Here is a 17,773-nt window from a genome sequence, read left to right as displayed (position 1 = left end):
TTGCACTGGTAAGATCTGTTTTCAGATGACAATACTTGAATTTGAAGCAAGAAAAGTCACATTCATGTTCCATCTGTATCTTTTCCCTGCTATGACTCTCTTAAACTTAGATTTACAGCATAACTTTGATACACAGCCACATACTGTATTTTCAGCAAAGAAAGATATACTCCAGTTCATTGGCACTAATTTTTTTATTGCATGCTATCTGTGTAAGAAGCCTGGAGATATAACATGATCTCTAAAAGATACTGGAATATAAATTCAGAGACTATATTTTGAAGTGATAGATCCTGTAAGAAAATTGCTGTCAACACTTGGATAGTCTGCTTCTTTGTGCTAATGTACATGGATCAGCAACAAGCAAAGAATGAATAGTGTGATCACTGAATTAGTCTGAGGCCTAGAAACAACCAGTAAGCAAGAAAATAAAAATGGCAAAAATCAATGCGAGGGTTTCCCAATTAGACTATATATTATATCCAGAGTGCACTTCATCCACCACCTCCTATTTATGGAATCACTGTTCCATGAATACTGGAATCCTGAAACCTACTACTTCATTATTAAAGATGCTGGCCTCAGTACAAACGTTGTCACCTTAGCACTAATTCCAGCAGTGCTGTGGGCTTACCATGTATGTATAAACCTGGCATCAGAAAGCACTGAGTGGAATGGGTAAAACACAGACAAGGCAGGGCATGTTGGTTTTATTTGGTAAGTTCTCTCATTGATTTTTGCAATCTGACTGCCAGAAAACAACTCTTTCCAGTATCTTCTGTATTCCTCTTTCAAAATAACTATCTCTGCATTTTGCACATTCATTACATCTGAATTGAACACTTTCCTTTTCCTTGCTGATCCACTGGGGGAATGAGCTGAGCTGGAGCTGCTGCTAGTGAGGGTGCTGATGGCTGCCCCCCACCCCCCTCCCCCCGTACAAGCAGGGACACTGAGATCCAGCACAGACACTGAAAGTTGGCTGCTTCTACAGCCACAAGACAGCAGTCAATATGGCTGGATCAGGACCTGCAATGAAATTACAGCTCAGTTCCAGTTGCCTGGGTCAGAGAGCAGAAAGCTAGGGCTGTCCCAGGCAAAACTGGGCTGTTGGCAACTGTTCAATTTAAGATGGTTGATTTTGTTTTTCTGTTCTGAAGAGAAAAGCAGATTGTTTCTAGAAGCAAGTCCGGAGGAGTTCACAGAAATATCACATTTTCTATTTGTTGCCCAAATACCAGAATTTTTCTCTATTCAGACTAATGCTGTTTTAGGAAGAAGATGATTTTCTTTCCAGTATAATAGAGAAGGAATGAAATGTCACCATCTCCATCATGCCTAGCTTGATACAGATGATTCACTTCCCAGGCTATATTTTAAGCTGCTTTCTTTCTTCTCTCCCTTTGTCTCCTTTGATTTGATTTTGAAGATGTATAGTGAAGATAACTGGAGAAATGGTGCTGTCGTTTCCTGCAGGAATTACCAGACATTTTGCCAATAATCCAGCCCCATCTGTTCTAACCTTCCGTGTAATAAATTACAACAGGTTAGAACACGTCCTGCCAAATCCGCAACTTCTCTGCTGGTAAATATAATTTTACAAAAACTTTGTAGAGACTTATAAGAAATGTTACTCTGTAGCCACGTTGGAAGAAACATTTCAAGGGAATAAAATACTGTGATCCTATGGAGGTTTAAACCTTGACCTGCAGAATTGTTCACAAAACCATCTCTCTCAATATTATTGAGAATAAGGCTGAATAGGATGCAGTCAATTTTAAAATATTTTAGCTTGAATTTTTTAGTTGTTCGAATAATGCCTAAGATCAATGAGTCCTCCATTTCTTGTTCATTTGCTTTGTGCATTTGACAACACTTAGTTTATAGTCAGTTTGGCAATTTATCCTGGATAGTATGGATCAGATCCTGAGATCTTGGCAAACTGCAGTCTATGCAGGATCCAGGCACCTCCCTGCTTCCCTAATTCTGGGGCTGGCTACCAACCAAACTACCCCTCCCCGCCCACCCAGGTTTCATTTAGAAGAGCCTCTACACAATATTGTGGATGTTCAACCAATTTAGTGCTATTGGTTGGAGACTGCATATGGATGAAGCATTGTGATACTGCATTAGGCTTTCACCACTGGTTATGGGTTCAAAACTTTAAAGTAAATTCAGGGGTCAATTATTAAAAGCACCTAGATGCCTAACTCCCATAGAAATCAAAGGGGGATTAGGAACCTAGGTGCTTCTGAAAATCCCACTAGGTGCCTTTCTGCATTAACTACCTAAGTGACTTACTATGAGACTTATGTTCCTAAGCACTTAAGTCACTTTTGAAAATGGAACGTGGGTTCCTAAGTCACTTGGGTACTTTTGAAACTGTTACCCTCCATCTCAGGTCTGGCAATGCTGCAGTTCTCTCAGGCACTCAATTCACTTTGGATATGTGTCCACTTTGAGCTGGGGATGTAATTCCCAGCTCAAAGAGACATACTCCCACTAACTCTCATCCAAGCTAGTGCGCTAAAAATAGAATGTAGCTTTGGCACTGCAAGCTGCAGGACAGGCTAGCCACCCCAAAGACATACCCGTCCGACAGCTGAGTAGAAAATTTCAAAAGAGCTTTCTCTCACTATGTCCAGCTCTAGCCAGTGCTTATTAGGCCCTTGTTCTCAAGAGAAATTAATTTACAAAGTTATATATACAGAATACATCTGTGGAGCTGTTTACAGTTGAGGCCAAGGTAGAGTTTTCATGAAGTATTTCAAAAAACGGAAGAACGGCATTGTTTTGTAAGTGTAGAATTAAATCCTGTTATACAGCATGCCCAAGATTATGTCCTCTGATCATTTTGAGAAGAACTTCCTTTTACAGATTCTGTTTATGAAAATAGCTAATCCTTTACCTTTTGGTAAACCCACAGTGACAGTACACAAACTGATGCCAACACAAAGGAATTCTGGGTAAACATGCCAAATCTGATGACACATCTAAAAAAAGTGTCTGAACAGAAACCACAAGCAACATATTACAACGTGGACATGCTCAAATACCAGGTAAACTCTCTTGCAAAGTAAAATTTTTCAAAAATGCAATTAACATTGTAGCATTAATAGAACCTGTCTCTAGTACAGAAAAGTAAATTGCCTGAAATAGTCTGCTCTTTAGTACAGGAATTACAAGAAGTTTTGCACAGGTGTAGCCTTCTCAATACCACTGGAATGGGTGTGACTTGAGTCCCTTACAAAAACTTACTGGGGAAGTGCAGGGAGTTCTCTGCTCTAAAATCAACAACGATTTTATATCCATAGATGCAGATTTCTCCCTCTATCCCCGTGAAAACTAAATATTGTTTTTCTGTCATTTCTAAGGTATCTGCCCAGGGTATTCAGTCTACTCCATTAAACCTTGCAGTCAGCTGGCGGTGTGAATCTACAAGCACTGACCTTCGTATTGACTACAAATATAATACAGAGGCAATGACTACACCAGTAGCTCTAAACAATGTCCAGTTCCTAGTTCCCATAGATGGAGGAGTAACGAAACTTCAAGCTGTGCTTCCACCTGCTGTTTGGTATGAAAGTCTAGTTCAACAAAGCCATTCCCTGTTGTTTGCCATCCCTGTCACTTTCGTGATTATAACAGGACTTCATCCCCAGTAGGTATAGAGACATGCTGATATTTATAAGGCTCTAGCTGAGGCATGCAGGATCACAATGGGTATGCTAGACATTAGAATCTACTTTTTGTAGTAAAGGAGAACATGAAATGCTACTCTGATTTTTTTCTGTCATTTTCACAAATGAATGGTCTGATCTTAACCAGCATGCATTAAGGTGAAAGTCACTTCAGTAATCTTAATATTAATGATGCTTAGTACTTAGAGTGCTTTTCATCATAGAACTCAAAGCACTTTACAATCATGGGTAGGCATTATTGTCCATATCCTGCAAATAGGGGAACTGCTGCATAGAATTTGTGGTTTGCTCAGGGTCACGGAGTAAGTCATTGGCAGAGTTGGGGCTAGAATTCGAGTCTTCAGATTTTTCAGGTCTGGTGCCTATCCACTTCACCAGACTGCCTTCTATTAGTTTATTATTAGTATAACTTTTTGCATTTATCTGAATTAACTCAGCAGCTAACACTGTCCATGTGTGACAGCAACAGATAACTGGCAGAATGGCACTTACATTTGTTTTGGTCCCAAACCTAAAGCAAAACTAATGCAGTACGATCTCATGAGACTCCTAACCAGGAGGAAGCATTTTCAAAAAATTTGCACTGTTCCCACTACCTATTCTAGAATGCAAATGACTCAGAAGGGCTCTTTCATTACCTCCATTGTCTTCTACAGTTACACTATTTTGTTCCTTTTTTTTAGGAATGCTGAACAGCAAAGAATATTGTGGAAGATTCCTGATATCTCGCAAAAATCAGAAAATGGAGGTAATAATGCAAGTTTACATTTAATTGATCTCAGTTAATTGTTTTTAATTAGAGACATTGACTAGTTTATCTTTGTGCACATCCATCAACAAATCAATTCCTGATGAAACTTGACATTATAGGGTACTGTTCACAGCACAGGAGCAAATTAGCTATGTAAAGTGTGAACAAGATCAGCGTGACTGGTCACACATTTTCCTGCCAATTTTAGAAGTGTAAAGGGAGATGTGTAGTGGTTTGGGCTTTAATTTCATCAAAGAAAAACCAGTTGATTTCTACAATTGAGTTTCTTCAGCCCCATGGAGGTCCTACAAGTCTCTCTCAAAGATTGAGTAATCCCCATTATTTCCCCCCATAACATTTTCTATTCTCAAGGTATCACCTTGGGCCAACTGCCCTTCAGCATGTCATATTGCACATACTAGGAATCCAGCACACGTGCATGTACTTTCTATTTGGTGTGACTCCTGCAGTTTATTTGTTATCTGATTTACATCTCTAAAGTCTGAAAAGATAACAGTCTGCTGAAGTCTGATTTGATGAAACGCTCACATTCTTATCAATGTACATTTGCTGCCATTTATATAACTTAGGGAACCAGATTTATTTCCGAGCACTTTTGGAATAAAGAATGTTATTTACTATTCCATTCACTTGGATTCCATGCTAAGAGCCATTCCAGAAGCATTGTATGTGTTACTCTCTTGTAATGATCTTCTGAAATTCTTAATCCGAAGGTGTGGGTTCTTTGCTGGCAAGATTCCAGCTTTCTGAAGGACCAAGCAAACCTTTGCCATTGGTAGTGCAGTTTACGAGTGAAGGGAGCACTCTCTCCAGCTGTGATATTGAACTTGTTGGGGCAGGATACCGGTTTTCACTCATTAAAAAGAGATTTGCAGCAGGTAAGCATGTCACGAACCCCTTCTCCTCAATTGGGTGGGGACTGTATCAGTAGGAGTAACAGGTGCTGGCCACTTGCCATACATTTATCCCTGCAGTGAAGAAAGAGTTTGCAAGATAAGGCACTAAGAAGAGGGGATAACTCCTGTACATAGGGCTCTGATAAAAGGTGTCTATATAAAATACTTATTGTTTTACCAAAAAAAACTATGTTTTGTGCCTTTAGCAACAAGAGTTCACACATGCACAAAGTATAGTACAATCTACACTAGGGACCATCCCCAAAAGCTACCCCTTGTCTTTAGAGGCTGCTTTAAAATTTCATGAAGATTTCTAGAACCATTTTGTTCAGGGTTTAATTAATCACCTCTTCCAAGTGATTGATTTTTGTTGGTCCTTTGGATGACTACTTAAGACTGGTTTTACTGTATCTTCCAAAGGTCTGTTTAACTGGACATGAGCTATTAGAAATTAAACGTTGAAGAGACATCACTGCTTTGCCAACTGAGTGAGAGGCAGATATTGTTCTGTAAAACTGCTAATATATCCTGCTAAAATTTTTCAGCGTTTTGCTCTTGGTACATATGTTACTGACTCTCAAAGGCATGAAGGACAAGATTGGAAGGGGATGCATGTGTGCGAGCGCTGTGAGGTATAAAATTTTGATGGCTCCAGGAGGGGCACGTTCTGTGCCCCCGCCACAGCCCTCGGAGTTCTGCCGCCTCATTAATTATTGGGGGGGGCATGCCTCTGCTTGCCCCCTCCTTGTGCATGCCTCTATGTGCATGTATGTCTGTGTCCATGTCTGCCCATCCAGGGAGCAGACTTCATGCATGTACATATTAAAAAACAATGATTGAGTAGTTTTCACTATTGTTGCCTACACCTAGTGTAAGTAAATTCTGGCCTAATGTTTTAATTCACTCTTGCAGGCACAAGGGGGAGGGTTCATCCCTAAGAGAGGCAAGCAGTGGTATCACCACCAGTCTCCATTGGGTTTTACGCCAGGGACAGCTGTTTTAAGTGCCATCAAGGGATCTATAGACGTTTCACTGGCAGAATCTTCACAGGACATGTATTGAATAAGCACAGCTCCCAGCCAGGCTGGCCCAACCCCACTTCTTCCATGTTTGTGAATAACATTGTTTGGGTTCAGGCCCCTTGTTGGAGTGGAGGGGGAAGGTAATGTGCCACTGAACCCCTGCTCTCAGTGGACGTCCTGCATCTGGGGTTGCAGGGCCTGGGCTCCTCTAGGACAGAGAGAATGAGCACCTGTGTATGAAATGTGGCATTTGCTAAATGGGTGAGACAGATACATATTCAAAAAACACAATCGGGGTGTGATTTTGCAGTGACCAGTGTAAAACCAGAACTATGTCACTGTGGAACCAGGGTGAGATCAAGTATCACTGTTTAACTTTGCTATGGATCTAGTTACAAAATAGACGGGGGAAATCATACTCTCAGTAACCTGTTGTTTTAACATATTCTATTTATAGGAAAATACTTGGCTGATAACTAATGGAAGCTTATGCAAGTATATGGAAAATCCATGTAACCACGGACTGCTGTGTGGAACAGGTTTGAATTACGGTTTAAGGGAAATGAACTAAATTCTGCACTTGGGGCACTTCTGTTGGAAGTGTCAGCGACTTTCAGCATTTTTTCCTGAGAAGACCACTGTCTTGACCAGTCCTACAGTATTTACTTCTAGATGTAACATTGTTAATGGTTTTAAAATGTAATTATTGTATTTGTAAATTGTACTCATTCCAGTAAGGCTGTATTTTGGCAGTTAGACACTTGAGTTTTAGAATTTTACCATTCATGAAATGGATGTAATTTAAACTGTGGTATACAAATTTAATAGTAGTACTGTTGAATGGCACAATGCTTACAGAGGTAGATTACATTTTGTCAATATATATACGATTTAAATACAATACTGGTAGCTGTTAAAAAGGGGGTGCCTCATGAAAAAAGAGAGTTGAGTAGAACCTGCAAACTGATTTACTTTTTCTTCAGTCCTTAGTATGTCTTATAATAGTGCTAAATAAAAGGTCTATCTTCAATTGTTTAGCTGGTTGAACTCCAAAAGAATATTTTAATAAATGCAGAGGTTTTAACTTATTTTCCCCCCTTCCCTCCCAAAAACCCAACCAACCAAAATACAAAAACCGAATGTCCATATTTCTTAAAATACTTATTTCAAACTTCATAACAAATAATGCAACTTTTCCAAACACTGTCTTCTACTTTTATGGACTCTTGTTTCTTCTCAATATTCTGACACTTCACAAATGTGTAGATTATTAAATAAGCAGGCAGTTTAAGACATTCAGTGATGACTCTGTATGTCCACAGACTGTAACTGTATTAAAGGGCACATTTTCAGCAACCACCTCCACTTTTGCAGTGCTGTTTGTTGGGGGATTTTGGAGCACCCTATGTAAGATGCTTCACAGACATACAGAAAAGTTCCTAGTCTCAATAGTGAAGAGCCTAAGCAAGCAAACAAACCCCGCCCCCCCGAAAGATAACTGGAGAAAGATTGGTTTCAGAGTAGCAGCCGTGTTAGTCTGTATCAGCAAAAAGAATAGGAGTACTTGTGGCACCTTAAAGACCAACAAATTTATTTGAGGAGAAAGAATGTAATATAACCCTATTATGTAGCCCTGATACAGCACTTTTTATCCATAGATCATAAAGTGCTTTATACAATTGAAGGATTTAGTTCTGTTTTACACATAGGGAAATTGAGGCACTGAAAACTTAAGTCCTGCACAAGGTAACAGAGTTGAGTCAATGACAGTGTCAGAAATAGAACCCAGGTCTCCTAACTCACTGTCTTTTATCTTGTCAACTGGACAATTTTGTATTGTGCAAAGACTGAGTAGTTAGAACGTTTCAAATATTTTGAACTGAGAGCGCTAACTCCTGGTCTGGTCCATTATAGACACAGTAGAACTAGTAAAAACTTTCTAACCAGTAAAAACTTTTAAAGTGCTCTCACTGTATATTTGTCACACAACTTGTCAGGTCTGTGGTTTTATTTATTTTATATATTTATTTATTTATTTGGGTACTCTAGCATTTTTTAACACTGAACTGTAATGTGAGCTAAATTAAAAGATTAGAAAGTGAAACTTAAAAATGGGGTTAACTGTTAGTTTGGCAGCTAACTGTGCCCATTGTCTATTTTGCGTGCACAATGTACACATTTGTACATGCAGGTCTTATACCCAGTTTTCTCATTTGCATTAGAAAATAGCTGTACTTGGAAAAATAGTTGTATGCATAAAAGTGAGTGCTTAAAATTGGAGTCTGTGGCTGAAAATTTGGCCCTATATGTTTCTTCTGAGATTGGCATAGTCAATCTCAATTCCACTATACTACGTTGTGTTTGTGGAATTGAGTTTCATGCATGTAAGGAGAGCAGAATGTCAACCAAGATTTTCTGTGTGGCTCTAAAATGAGAAATTTTTCTTTTGGATAGGAAACTATTTTAAAGAAAACTTCATGAAACTGCAGACTTAACAATGTGCAGCCTAATAGGTGAGCCAGTCTTCAGTAGAAAAAGGATGTTACGTTTGTCTTCACAGTTCTCTTGAATTCTGTCTTACTAGGGTGTGCTAGAATATTAATTTCACAAATCTTCATCTGCTGTGATAAACCAGGTGTCTATATCTTGCCTTTACACTTTGAAAAGTCACTGAATGAGGAACATGTCTCATCTTGGATGAACTGCAAAATTAAAGATGGGCCTGAACCAAGCCCTTGATTCAAACACCCCCAGCTCTGGACAAAGTTGGGATCCAAATGCAATTTACATTTTGGGACACAGACCCATTACTGTGTGAAATGCAACTGAAAATTATTTTTGAGGTAAAATTGGCATGTCTTAGCCTACTGCTGGCAAACATAGTGATGTCATTTGTGACATGTCAGCTGAAATGGTAGAAAGGTAGTTTCTGTTCTGTTTTAATGTAAAAATTGTGCTGTGTGAAAATGAAATATCTGTTCAAAATTAAACATTAAAATTGTTCTAATGTTGAGGTACACAGAGAACTACAAGATCATCCATTAATTATGATGTTGGGTATTATATAGAAATATGTGTAATACCAAATAATGTTAATTTTCAGCCTCTAAATTCATTCCCCATATCATTAGTGTCCCAAAAGTTGCCAGCAACAGGCTCACAAATGTCAATCAAAAATAAAAGCATTATTTTCATGTACGTGTCCCAGATCATACATGTAGATAAGTGCTTATTAGCAGCTGAACTTTGAGTGCTTTTTTTTTAAGTACACCTTTCTTTTAAAATTACTGAGAGCAAATAAGGAAATCTAGAAATATTGAAACTCTGAGCACAGTCCTAGATTAATAATTCAATATATGTGTTAAAGATGATCAACTTTTGTTGGTCTGTGCATGTTCACAAAAAATAAAATGTAACAGGATAGAGATTAAAATACAATTGTTATAAAAATTCATACATCCTCCAAACATTTAAAAGTGAACAAGACAGTATTCCTAAATAGGGGATTTGCCAGTCTGGTTTGATTTTTTCCCCTGATTGGAAATATGACTGTATTGACTATATAACCAACATCTATTTGAAATAGGAACTGAATATAGGGCAAGTAATTAAAAATAAAAACCTACAAAAAAGAGAATTCTTCAAATCAGTTTATGAAATATACAATACATAATTTGCAAAACCATGCTTCAAAAATTGTAATCCATACAAAAATGTTTTTTAAAAACATAAATATTACTGGTATACATGTAACTCACTTTATATTTTATGTTAAGGAGATTTAGAACTTGATAATGATTAACACAAATTATGGCAGCTTTTTAAAATGTTGCAGAAAAGAACCTGTTCTATTTATACTGTAAAATGCCCACTTAAAAAACTGCATAGCCTCCCTGATGTGAACTGAATATGAATAGACCAGATGGGGTACATAGGTACCTGTATAACTATACACTTCTATTACATCGAAAGTAGTAAATACTAGCTCTTTGTGGACAGAGGTTATCCATATATTGTAAACTCAGTTCAGGAAAACTCTCATAGCAGAAGAATCTCCTACACTGACTCAGCTGTGGTGAGGCTAACAGGACATTTTCACAAAGAAGAACAAGTATGTGCAGTAACCATAACTTTGTTTCAAGAACTGAATGACTGATTTAACCAAATCTACAATTACATCCATCACTACAATTTTCATTATTAAAAAAGATCATGTAACTAGGAAAGTCCTGTTGAAAAGACCAGTCTTATACATTGGAGTGCTATTCTGCCCTAGCTTATGTTCAGCATATCTCAGATTTTCTGCTCTTTGAATGAGTGTCTTTAGCACTGTGATAGGCTGTCCAAAATTACATTATTTAGCACTTATATAGTCCTGTCCTTCAAACCCCTTTTCCATCATCATGATCTGATTGCCAGCATTTGAGTAAGTGCGCATTTGCACCTTTGTGCATACATGGCTAGATACTGTAGGTGAGCTTTCAATCAAGTGTGTATGCATGCAATTTGCGTGCATATGTTCAGATGTGTGCAGGCAAAGTATGGAGACAGCAAACTGGGCCCTTAATCACAATCCTCACAATGTGAGGTAGGTAGAAATGCATAGAAATTCTGGGCTAGATGGATAAGTTTCAAGTCGTCTTTCCTTGAATAAAAATTAAACAATTCTGTCTTAAGAAAACAAGAGTACATAAATGTAAAGGTGCTCCAGAGTTTTATACATTAGGTCTGTGTTCTGCATCTCTATTTTATAGCATCAGACTCTCCAGCCCGTTACTCTGCTTTGAGGTGCTCCAGTGGAACAAAGCATATTTAAACCTGGCTTAACTGTGTACTTGAATTCTCCAATGCTCCAAGGCTTCCATAGTGGTACCTAAACCACTCACCTTCCTGCCCCACAGTAAAGGAGGCACATAGGCTCAGGATCATCCTGGCTGATCACTAGCTGCTAGAACAGACCCTGTGGGCTGTTGGCAACCGATATAAAATAGAGCAGCCTAAAGTCTGGGGACTAGGTCAAAGCTCCAGGATCGGAGAGCCACAGCGATGGTTTAACATCATATTTGCTTACCCATCCCAACCCCTGACTTGCATCAAACACGGCATGGCTGGTTGGAAGGATATGGACCAGAGTATCAGAGATCGCCAGGTTCACCCTGTACTGGCAGTGTAATTGCCAAATGAAGAAATTGTTCAAGAACAGTTTGTCAAGTATGTTAAGGACAAACAGGCTTTTCTTCAGTATCACTTACTTGTGTCTTCTCTTTCCATCCAAACACATCAAACCCTTTAGGTTCTTTTGTAAGAAAACTCCATGCCTTCTTCTGTCCCTGTTAGCGTCTCCTCATAGTGACAGTAAGAGACTAGCTTCAGGTCTTTGTTTGCCATTGCAGTTAAGGCAATTGGCAGACTTTATTACTCTTCCAGCAGTGGTCCTGTTCAGGGTGGAGGAATTTGAATGTGTCAATCTGTTATACCAATAAAATAAAAACCAGCAGGATCTTATTAAAGGGGAAAAGGCAAAATGCCACATTTATTGTGAATACAGAAAGAATCATAGTAAGCAGTTATAGCTATAACATTCCATTCAATTTCATATTTATTCACACATTCATTCATACACACACACACAGGTTCTGCAAGGTTGTTATCATAGTTACCAGCCTTAGAGTTGCTCATGCCAAGCCACTGGCCAGGTGGCCTGGACATGAGGAGGGAGCAGGGCCTTGTCAAATGCTCCTGGAAGTTGGTTTGCAGAATCAGACCTCAAAATTCTCACTTTCTAGAGTCCATTTTTATAGGAATTTCTTCCTATGCCAGTCTATGGGAATTGCTTCATCATGCTGTTGCTGAATCAATCAGCAGATGGCACATTCCTGATGGCTCTGTGCTGCCAAATGTTATCTTGTTCTTTGGTTCTCCCATTCTTGAGGCTGTTGAGTGGATTCCAGTCTGCCCTCCGGGGGGTCCTCTGGTTATTTCCACTTGACGCCTTCTTCAGCCGATGGACACTGGATTGTTAGGCTGGCACCCCCTGATCATTCAGTTATTATCCACACCAAGCATCCATCCGCATACATCCTCTATCTCTATTTTAATCACAATTGTTAACAAAGCTAGATGAATACAACAAAAGGGCAGGGAGTCTCTGGGTGCTGTTTCTGTTGTTACAGAGTATTGCTTTGAGTCTCTCTCTGTGTGAGTAGTTGTTGTTACAAAGAATTGCTTTGAGAACAGACTCTGTCTTAGAATGTACTAATGCAATTAGCAGCTTGCAAGTTTTACCTCCACGATGATTGCAGACTTGGGTCTTTTAGATGTTAAGAATATTCATTCTTTTCTTTTTCAGTTTGGTAACCATTGTATGTGAATGTGTCACTCCAGAAGCAAACAAGGGCTCTATTTCTAGTTTCCCTTGTATGGTACATAACAGTATCAGAAATGGAGATTTTGCTAGGTAGGGTTTTTTTTGGTGGTCTCACCTCAAAATGAAGTTTCCTTTCAATTCGTAATGACAGAGTTGTGTAGTTTTATTTTTTGAAATAGAACTGGGTAGCATTCATCACCAGAGTATATGTCTAAGGAAAGCGAAATATTCGGCCTAAACAGGTGGACTGTGGACACACATACTATATCAATTTTCAGCTCACCTATATCCCTCCTTATGTAAGACTTCTTTAGGCCACCTTTATCTGTTTCTTAATAGTTATGTAAAATCATTCAATATTATGAAATACTACCATATAATAAGTACCCGACTCGTTTTTTGATTATTTTTCTTCTTAAATATCACTTTCTTTCTGTGTAGCTTTTTGTTTTAAGGCTACTTGCCACAAAGCTCCTATTTCCGCTCAGATCCATTAAGGTCCCTTTGTATAACCTGTGGAACTTAAATGACACACAAAATATTTGTCCCAGAAGCATAGCCTTGCAGACAGGGAGTTATGTTCACCAACCAGAAAGTTATTTCAGCCTGCTAGAGACAGGACTGGAAGAGAGCCTCTTGGTAGGGATTGACATTGCAAAAAAAAAATCAGGATTTATTTCCCTTTGCCATCTGTTGGTAGGATGATGCAATATTTGCAGTCTGGGCTGGAGAAACTGTCATTAAAAATGTATAACTGAAATTATGTACATCTGTACTTTTGACAATGAAGGTCCAGCTTTTGCTTTGTTTTAATGTTATCAAAGTAAATATTAGATATTTATTTTGAACTTCTAGTGCTCAGTTTTAAAAACTGGTCACACTCATTTTGCACTTGCAGTTTTATACTCATAAATAATTGTGAGCAGAATTAATTGTAGGTGCACATAATGGCATTTAGGTATCTACATACCCACAAAAATCAAGTAGTTGAGCATTTAAATAATATAATTTGGGTTCATGAAGGGTACACCTGCTGTCCTCTAGATAAGCAAAATGGAAGGCTGGCTTGAGACCCTTAAAAGATTTTGCCCTTAAAGTGAAAAATATATTTTGTTTTTTTACAACACAATTCTGGACTAACAAACACCTATTGATGATGGCATTCTGTTGAATTGAAATGCCAATGTTAAAGAGCTGCACACAAGAAGACACTGGTGAATGATCCTGTGCAAATGTTTTAATGGTTCTTTCTAAGATCTTTTCAGCATAAGCATAATCTGAACAATCACTGCTTAATGTTTTGTATCAAAGACATTTTTAAATGGCTGGATCACAGTAAACAGCCTGAGAGGCTGAAACAATGTGAAACATCTTTCACTGAATGTTTACAATGCAACATAAAAAGGTAATGATGGTTTTTCTCTGATCTTTCATCCCATTCTTGTTCCTCAGTTTTCTAGCTGTACAGTAACTTGACATTAAGTTGAGTACAGTTCCTGTCTGTATGCACTTCACTGAAAGGTGCTCAGAATTCTGCATTTACAGAAAAACTCTGAATAACTTGACAATTTCTTAAATACAGTACAAAATATTGTCACACTTAAACTTTTGACATCTATTTTGGCATAGACTTAACAGAACCAGTTTGATATATGAAATATAGATTTATTTCCCCAACTCTTATTAATGGGTATTGTTTTTACATAAGATGCTTTGTTTAAAAATCTTCATTTTAGAGCTTACCATGACCAAAATATATAATATCACACAAAATGCTATGTTCCTGAAAGGAAATTACTCTCTCAAAAGACTCCATTCCAAAATCAGAGTTTTTGTTTCCTTACAAATTTTCTAGGAAGGGAATTCTTGTGGAGTTGGATATCTTTTTATGCTAGTAAGTATTTTAGTTATTGCACCATTAAACATGGCTAGAAATGAGCTATAGAAATGTAAGGCAATGATCTCTCCCTGTGTGATTTCCCTCTTTATCTTTAAGAGTGGGAGTACAGATGTTGCTGCTTGATCAATTTTTCTTGACTATTTCTAGTGTTCATTTGGTGATGTTATTCAAAGTTTTACATATAAGCAGGACTTCATTACAGGCCAAGCAGTATGTGAAAAGTCAGTCCAGAATCAGCTTTTTTAATGAGAGGGTCTAGAATATTATTGATCCTCTGTTTGAAATTAACTTACTTGTTTCTTACAAGTTGCTTGACAAACCTTTGTGTAAATGAGGTATTGCAATTTAAGTCTTAAGCCAAATGTGCTCTGTTTAAAACCACATCTTTCACCCCACCCCACCACTGTATACCTAAGAAAATAAGGCATCTTAGAGGAAGTTCAAGTTTTTCCAAAGATAATTAGATCAACCAATTACTTCATGTCAGAGAAATTCTGTCAAAATGTACATGGTCATTGGGTGGATTGAGTCAAAATAATATATTACAGTGTAGAGCCCTAAACCCTCAAACATTTATGTACGTGTCTTCAGTGGGACTTCACACATGCTTAACTTTCAGCGTGAGTGCAAGTATTTACAGAATTGGGCCCTATTTACTAACTCTTATGTTGTTAGTAATGCTCCAAACATCTACACTAAGTCCCAGAAGTGAATTGGATTTCCAAGTGTACTGCCCTATATATTGTTTTATAAAATACCTTGTGTACAAAATGTTTAAATATGTGGATTAAGTTTCACAAGTATATTTTTAAGATTTAAGTTAAAAAGTTAGTCTGGCCTTTTTAGCCTACACATGCAATTAAATATACTGTATCTTTAGTCTATGATGCCCTAGTTACTGCTTAGTCTGTGATGAAAACTTTGCTGCTTACCTAATGTCCTCAGAGAAAAACTGTAAAAGATACAAAGATTTGTTGCATTTGACATACTGCAGCAAAGCTTTGTATTTGACCACTGGTAATATGAATGTGTTGTATTGACTTGTTGAAGATAATCATGAAACAACATATTTTAAATGTTACTTGCCTTATAGATTAGGATACAAATATGTGGATATCATTTTTGTAAATAATGTTTTTTATAAATATCTTTCCTTCATGATATTTCCCAATGACCATTTCACAAAATCCTGAATATGCAATTATTTACCGTATAGACTATTACAACAAATAAGGTCCCAATTCCAGAACAAGTTTATTAATTCTATACATAAGAACAAAATTAAGTACCTGATTAAGTTGTAATTTAAATGTGACTTTTTTTTTCTTGAAAATAAATGAGAAACATTAAAATACTCTATTTTTTTGTTTTGGATCAGTTTCCAAATGTAGTATTTGCAATGTTATTACCACAAGTTTAAACATATGACAATGAATCAGAATTGTCTGCTGTTATCCTTGGCACCATAAATAATGAATAATGCTTTCCCCTGTCAAAACATTTATATGGTTTTATTTTAGTCATTTTTGCTAATTTAGTGCTGAAGAAAGGTAAGGATCCTTAGCACTGCCCTGTGTCTTACATATATTATAGGTAGTGATCATGCAATCAGATGTGTGTGATAGTTTTTGGTAATGTACTGTTTGTTAATACCAATGTATATGTAGCATTTATAAATGTTCAACATTTATCATATGCATGTGGACTTGATTTTGAGGTAAATGTGCCACTAATGTGTAAATAACTCGTATTCAGGAAGGATATTATGGTGTTTATATTATGGATAAGGCTACATTTTAGTCACGGGCAATAAATAAAAAAAAAATCTGTGCACTGCCTCTGCCAAGAGCGCCAGCTCCGCAGCTCCCAATGGCTGGGCACCACGGCCAGTGGGAGCTGTGAGGGTGGCGCCTACAGGTGAAAGCAGTGCACAGAACTGCCTAGCCAGGCCTCCACCTAGGACCCGAGGGAGGGGGATGTCACCACATCCGGGGAGCCCCCCCCGAAGTAAACGCCGCCCAGAGCCCTCTCCCTGTCCCATGCCCCAACCCCCTCCCCCCTCCCATGCCCAAACTCCTGCTGCTGCTGCGGGAGAGGGGCACGGTGGCCTGAGACCGTCCCAGCAGCGGCTGGTGCAACTGGCCAAGGGGCTGCCTGAGCTGCTCAGATGGCCTCTGGGCCAGGTGCACAGACTGCTGCAGAAGTCAGAGGTCACGGAATCAGTGACTTCCATGACAAACTAGCAGCCTTAATCATGAAGTAATGACTCCATAGTTAAGTTTGAATTTTGCACTTAACAGAGACTGAGTCCCTGCTTTGTGTGTGAAAAATACAGCGCTCCCACCTCCCCCGCAAAAAATACAGCACTTACTCTTTTTGAGTACAAAATGAATTTTCTTCTCAGAATTCACAAGCAACTCAACTAGCTTTAGGAATTAAAATTATTTAAAAATGAGTCCTTCATGAAATTTATCACCCAGCATCAGACCAGTTTTCCCCATACTGTTCTCAGTAACAGAATAACACACTCTTCATTCAATCTTTCCATGTAGTTCAAACTCATTGGAAACTTGTACATGGGCTACATTTGAATATTTGTTTAGAGTTATTGGTCATTTTTTCCCACTCTTCATAACTGAAAGTTTCTCCTGCATCAGGGGTTCCTGCTCTACTCCTGAAGTGTCCTGCAGCACTTGTAAGGGTAGATTGCTAGTCTGTGTGGTGTTGGCATATAGGGGTGTCACTGAGGACAGGATTAAGGTTGCAGTGTGGGGGTAGTATGTATCTTAACTTGGTATGTCATGGTTTTCAGATATTTAAGTATGTGTTACCTTAACTCGTTGTTTCCCAATTTTCAGAAGCTTAAGTTTAGCCATTCCCCACATTCTGGAAGAGTACAAGGCAGCATTGGGCAACCTTAACTCTGTGTTAATGATGTTTCTGGACCATTAATTTCCTTGTTTTTGTTTTTTAAATATTTTCTCAGCATTCTTCTCTTCCACAGGCCAACTCTGCCCCTAAACTCCCTCAGGCTCCTTGGGAATGATTACTCCAGCTAGAGAATGCACTTGGCTGGAGTAGTCTCCTCACTGCCTGTCCAACTTTTTCCTGCACT

At 38.3% G+C, this 17,773-nt stretch overlaps 1 protein-coding gene across 1 annotated transcript in view; it reads left to right on the top strand.

Annotated features, from left to right (window-relative positions):
- SGIP1 (SH3GL interacting endocytic adaptor 1) overlaps positions 1–7,756 on the top strand; it is a 163,116-nt gene extending 155,360 nt beyond the window's left edge. Inside the window, exons 20-25 of the mRNA XM_073357422.1 lie at positions 1,430–1,585; positions 2,927–3,059; positions 3,375–3,577; positions 4,385–4,449; positions 5,187–5,351; positions 6,849–7,756. Coding sequence (XP_073213523.1) covers positions 1,430–1,585; positions 2,927–3,059; positions 3,375–3,577; positions 4,385–4,449; positions 5,187–5,351; positions 6,849–6,871 — 745 coding nt within the window. The 3' untranslated portion in view covers positions 6,872–7,756. The remainder of the gene's footprint in view (positions 1–1,429; positions 1,586–2,926; positions 3,060–3,374; positions 3,578–4,384; positions 4,450–5,186; positions 5,352–6,848) is intronic.
- Positions 7,757–17,773: the final 10,017 nt, after the last annotated feature.

This window comes from Lepidochelys kempii, chromosome 8 (genome assembly GCF_965140265.1).
Source record: "Lepidochelys kempii isolate rLepKem1 chromosome 8, rLepKem1.hap2, whole genome shotgun sequence".
NCBI classification, from domain to species: Eukaryota; Metazoa; Chordata; order Testudines; family Cheloniidae; genus Lepidochelys; species Lepidochelys kempii.
This window is presented reverse-complemented; position numbering and strand designations above follow the sequence as displayed.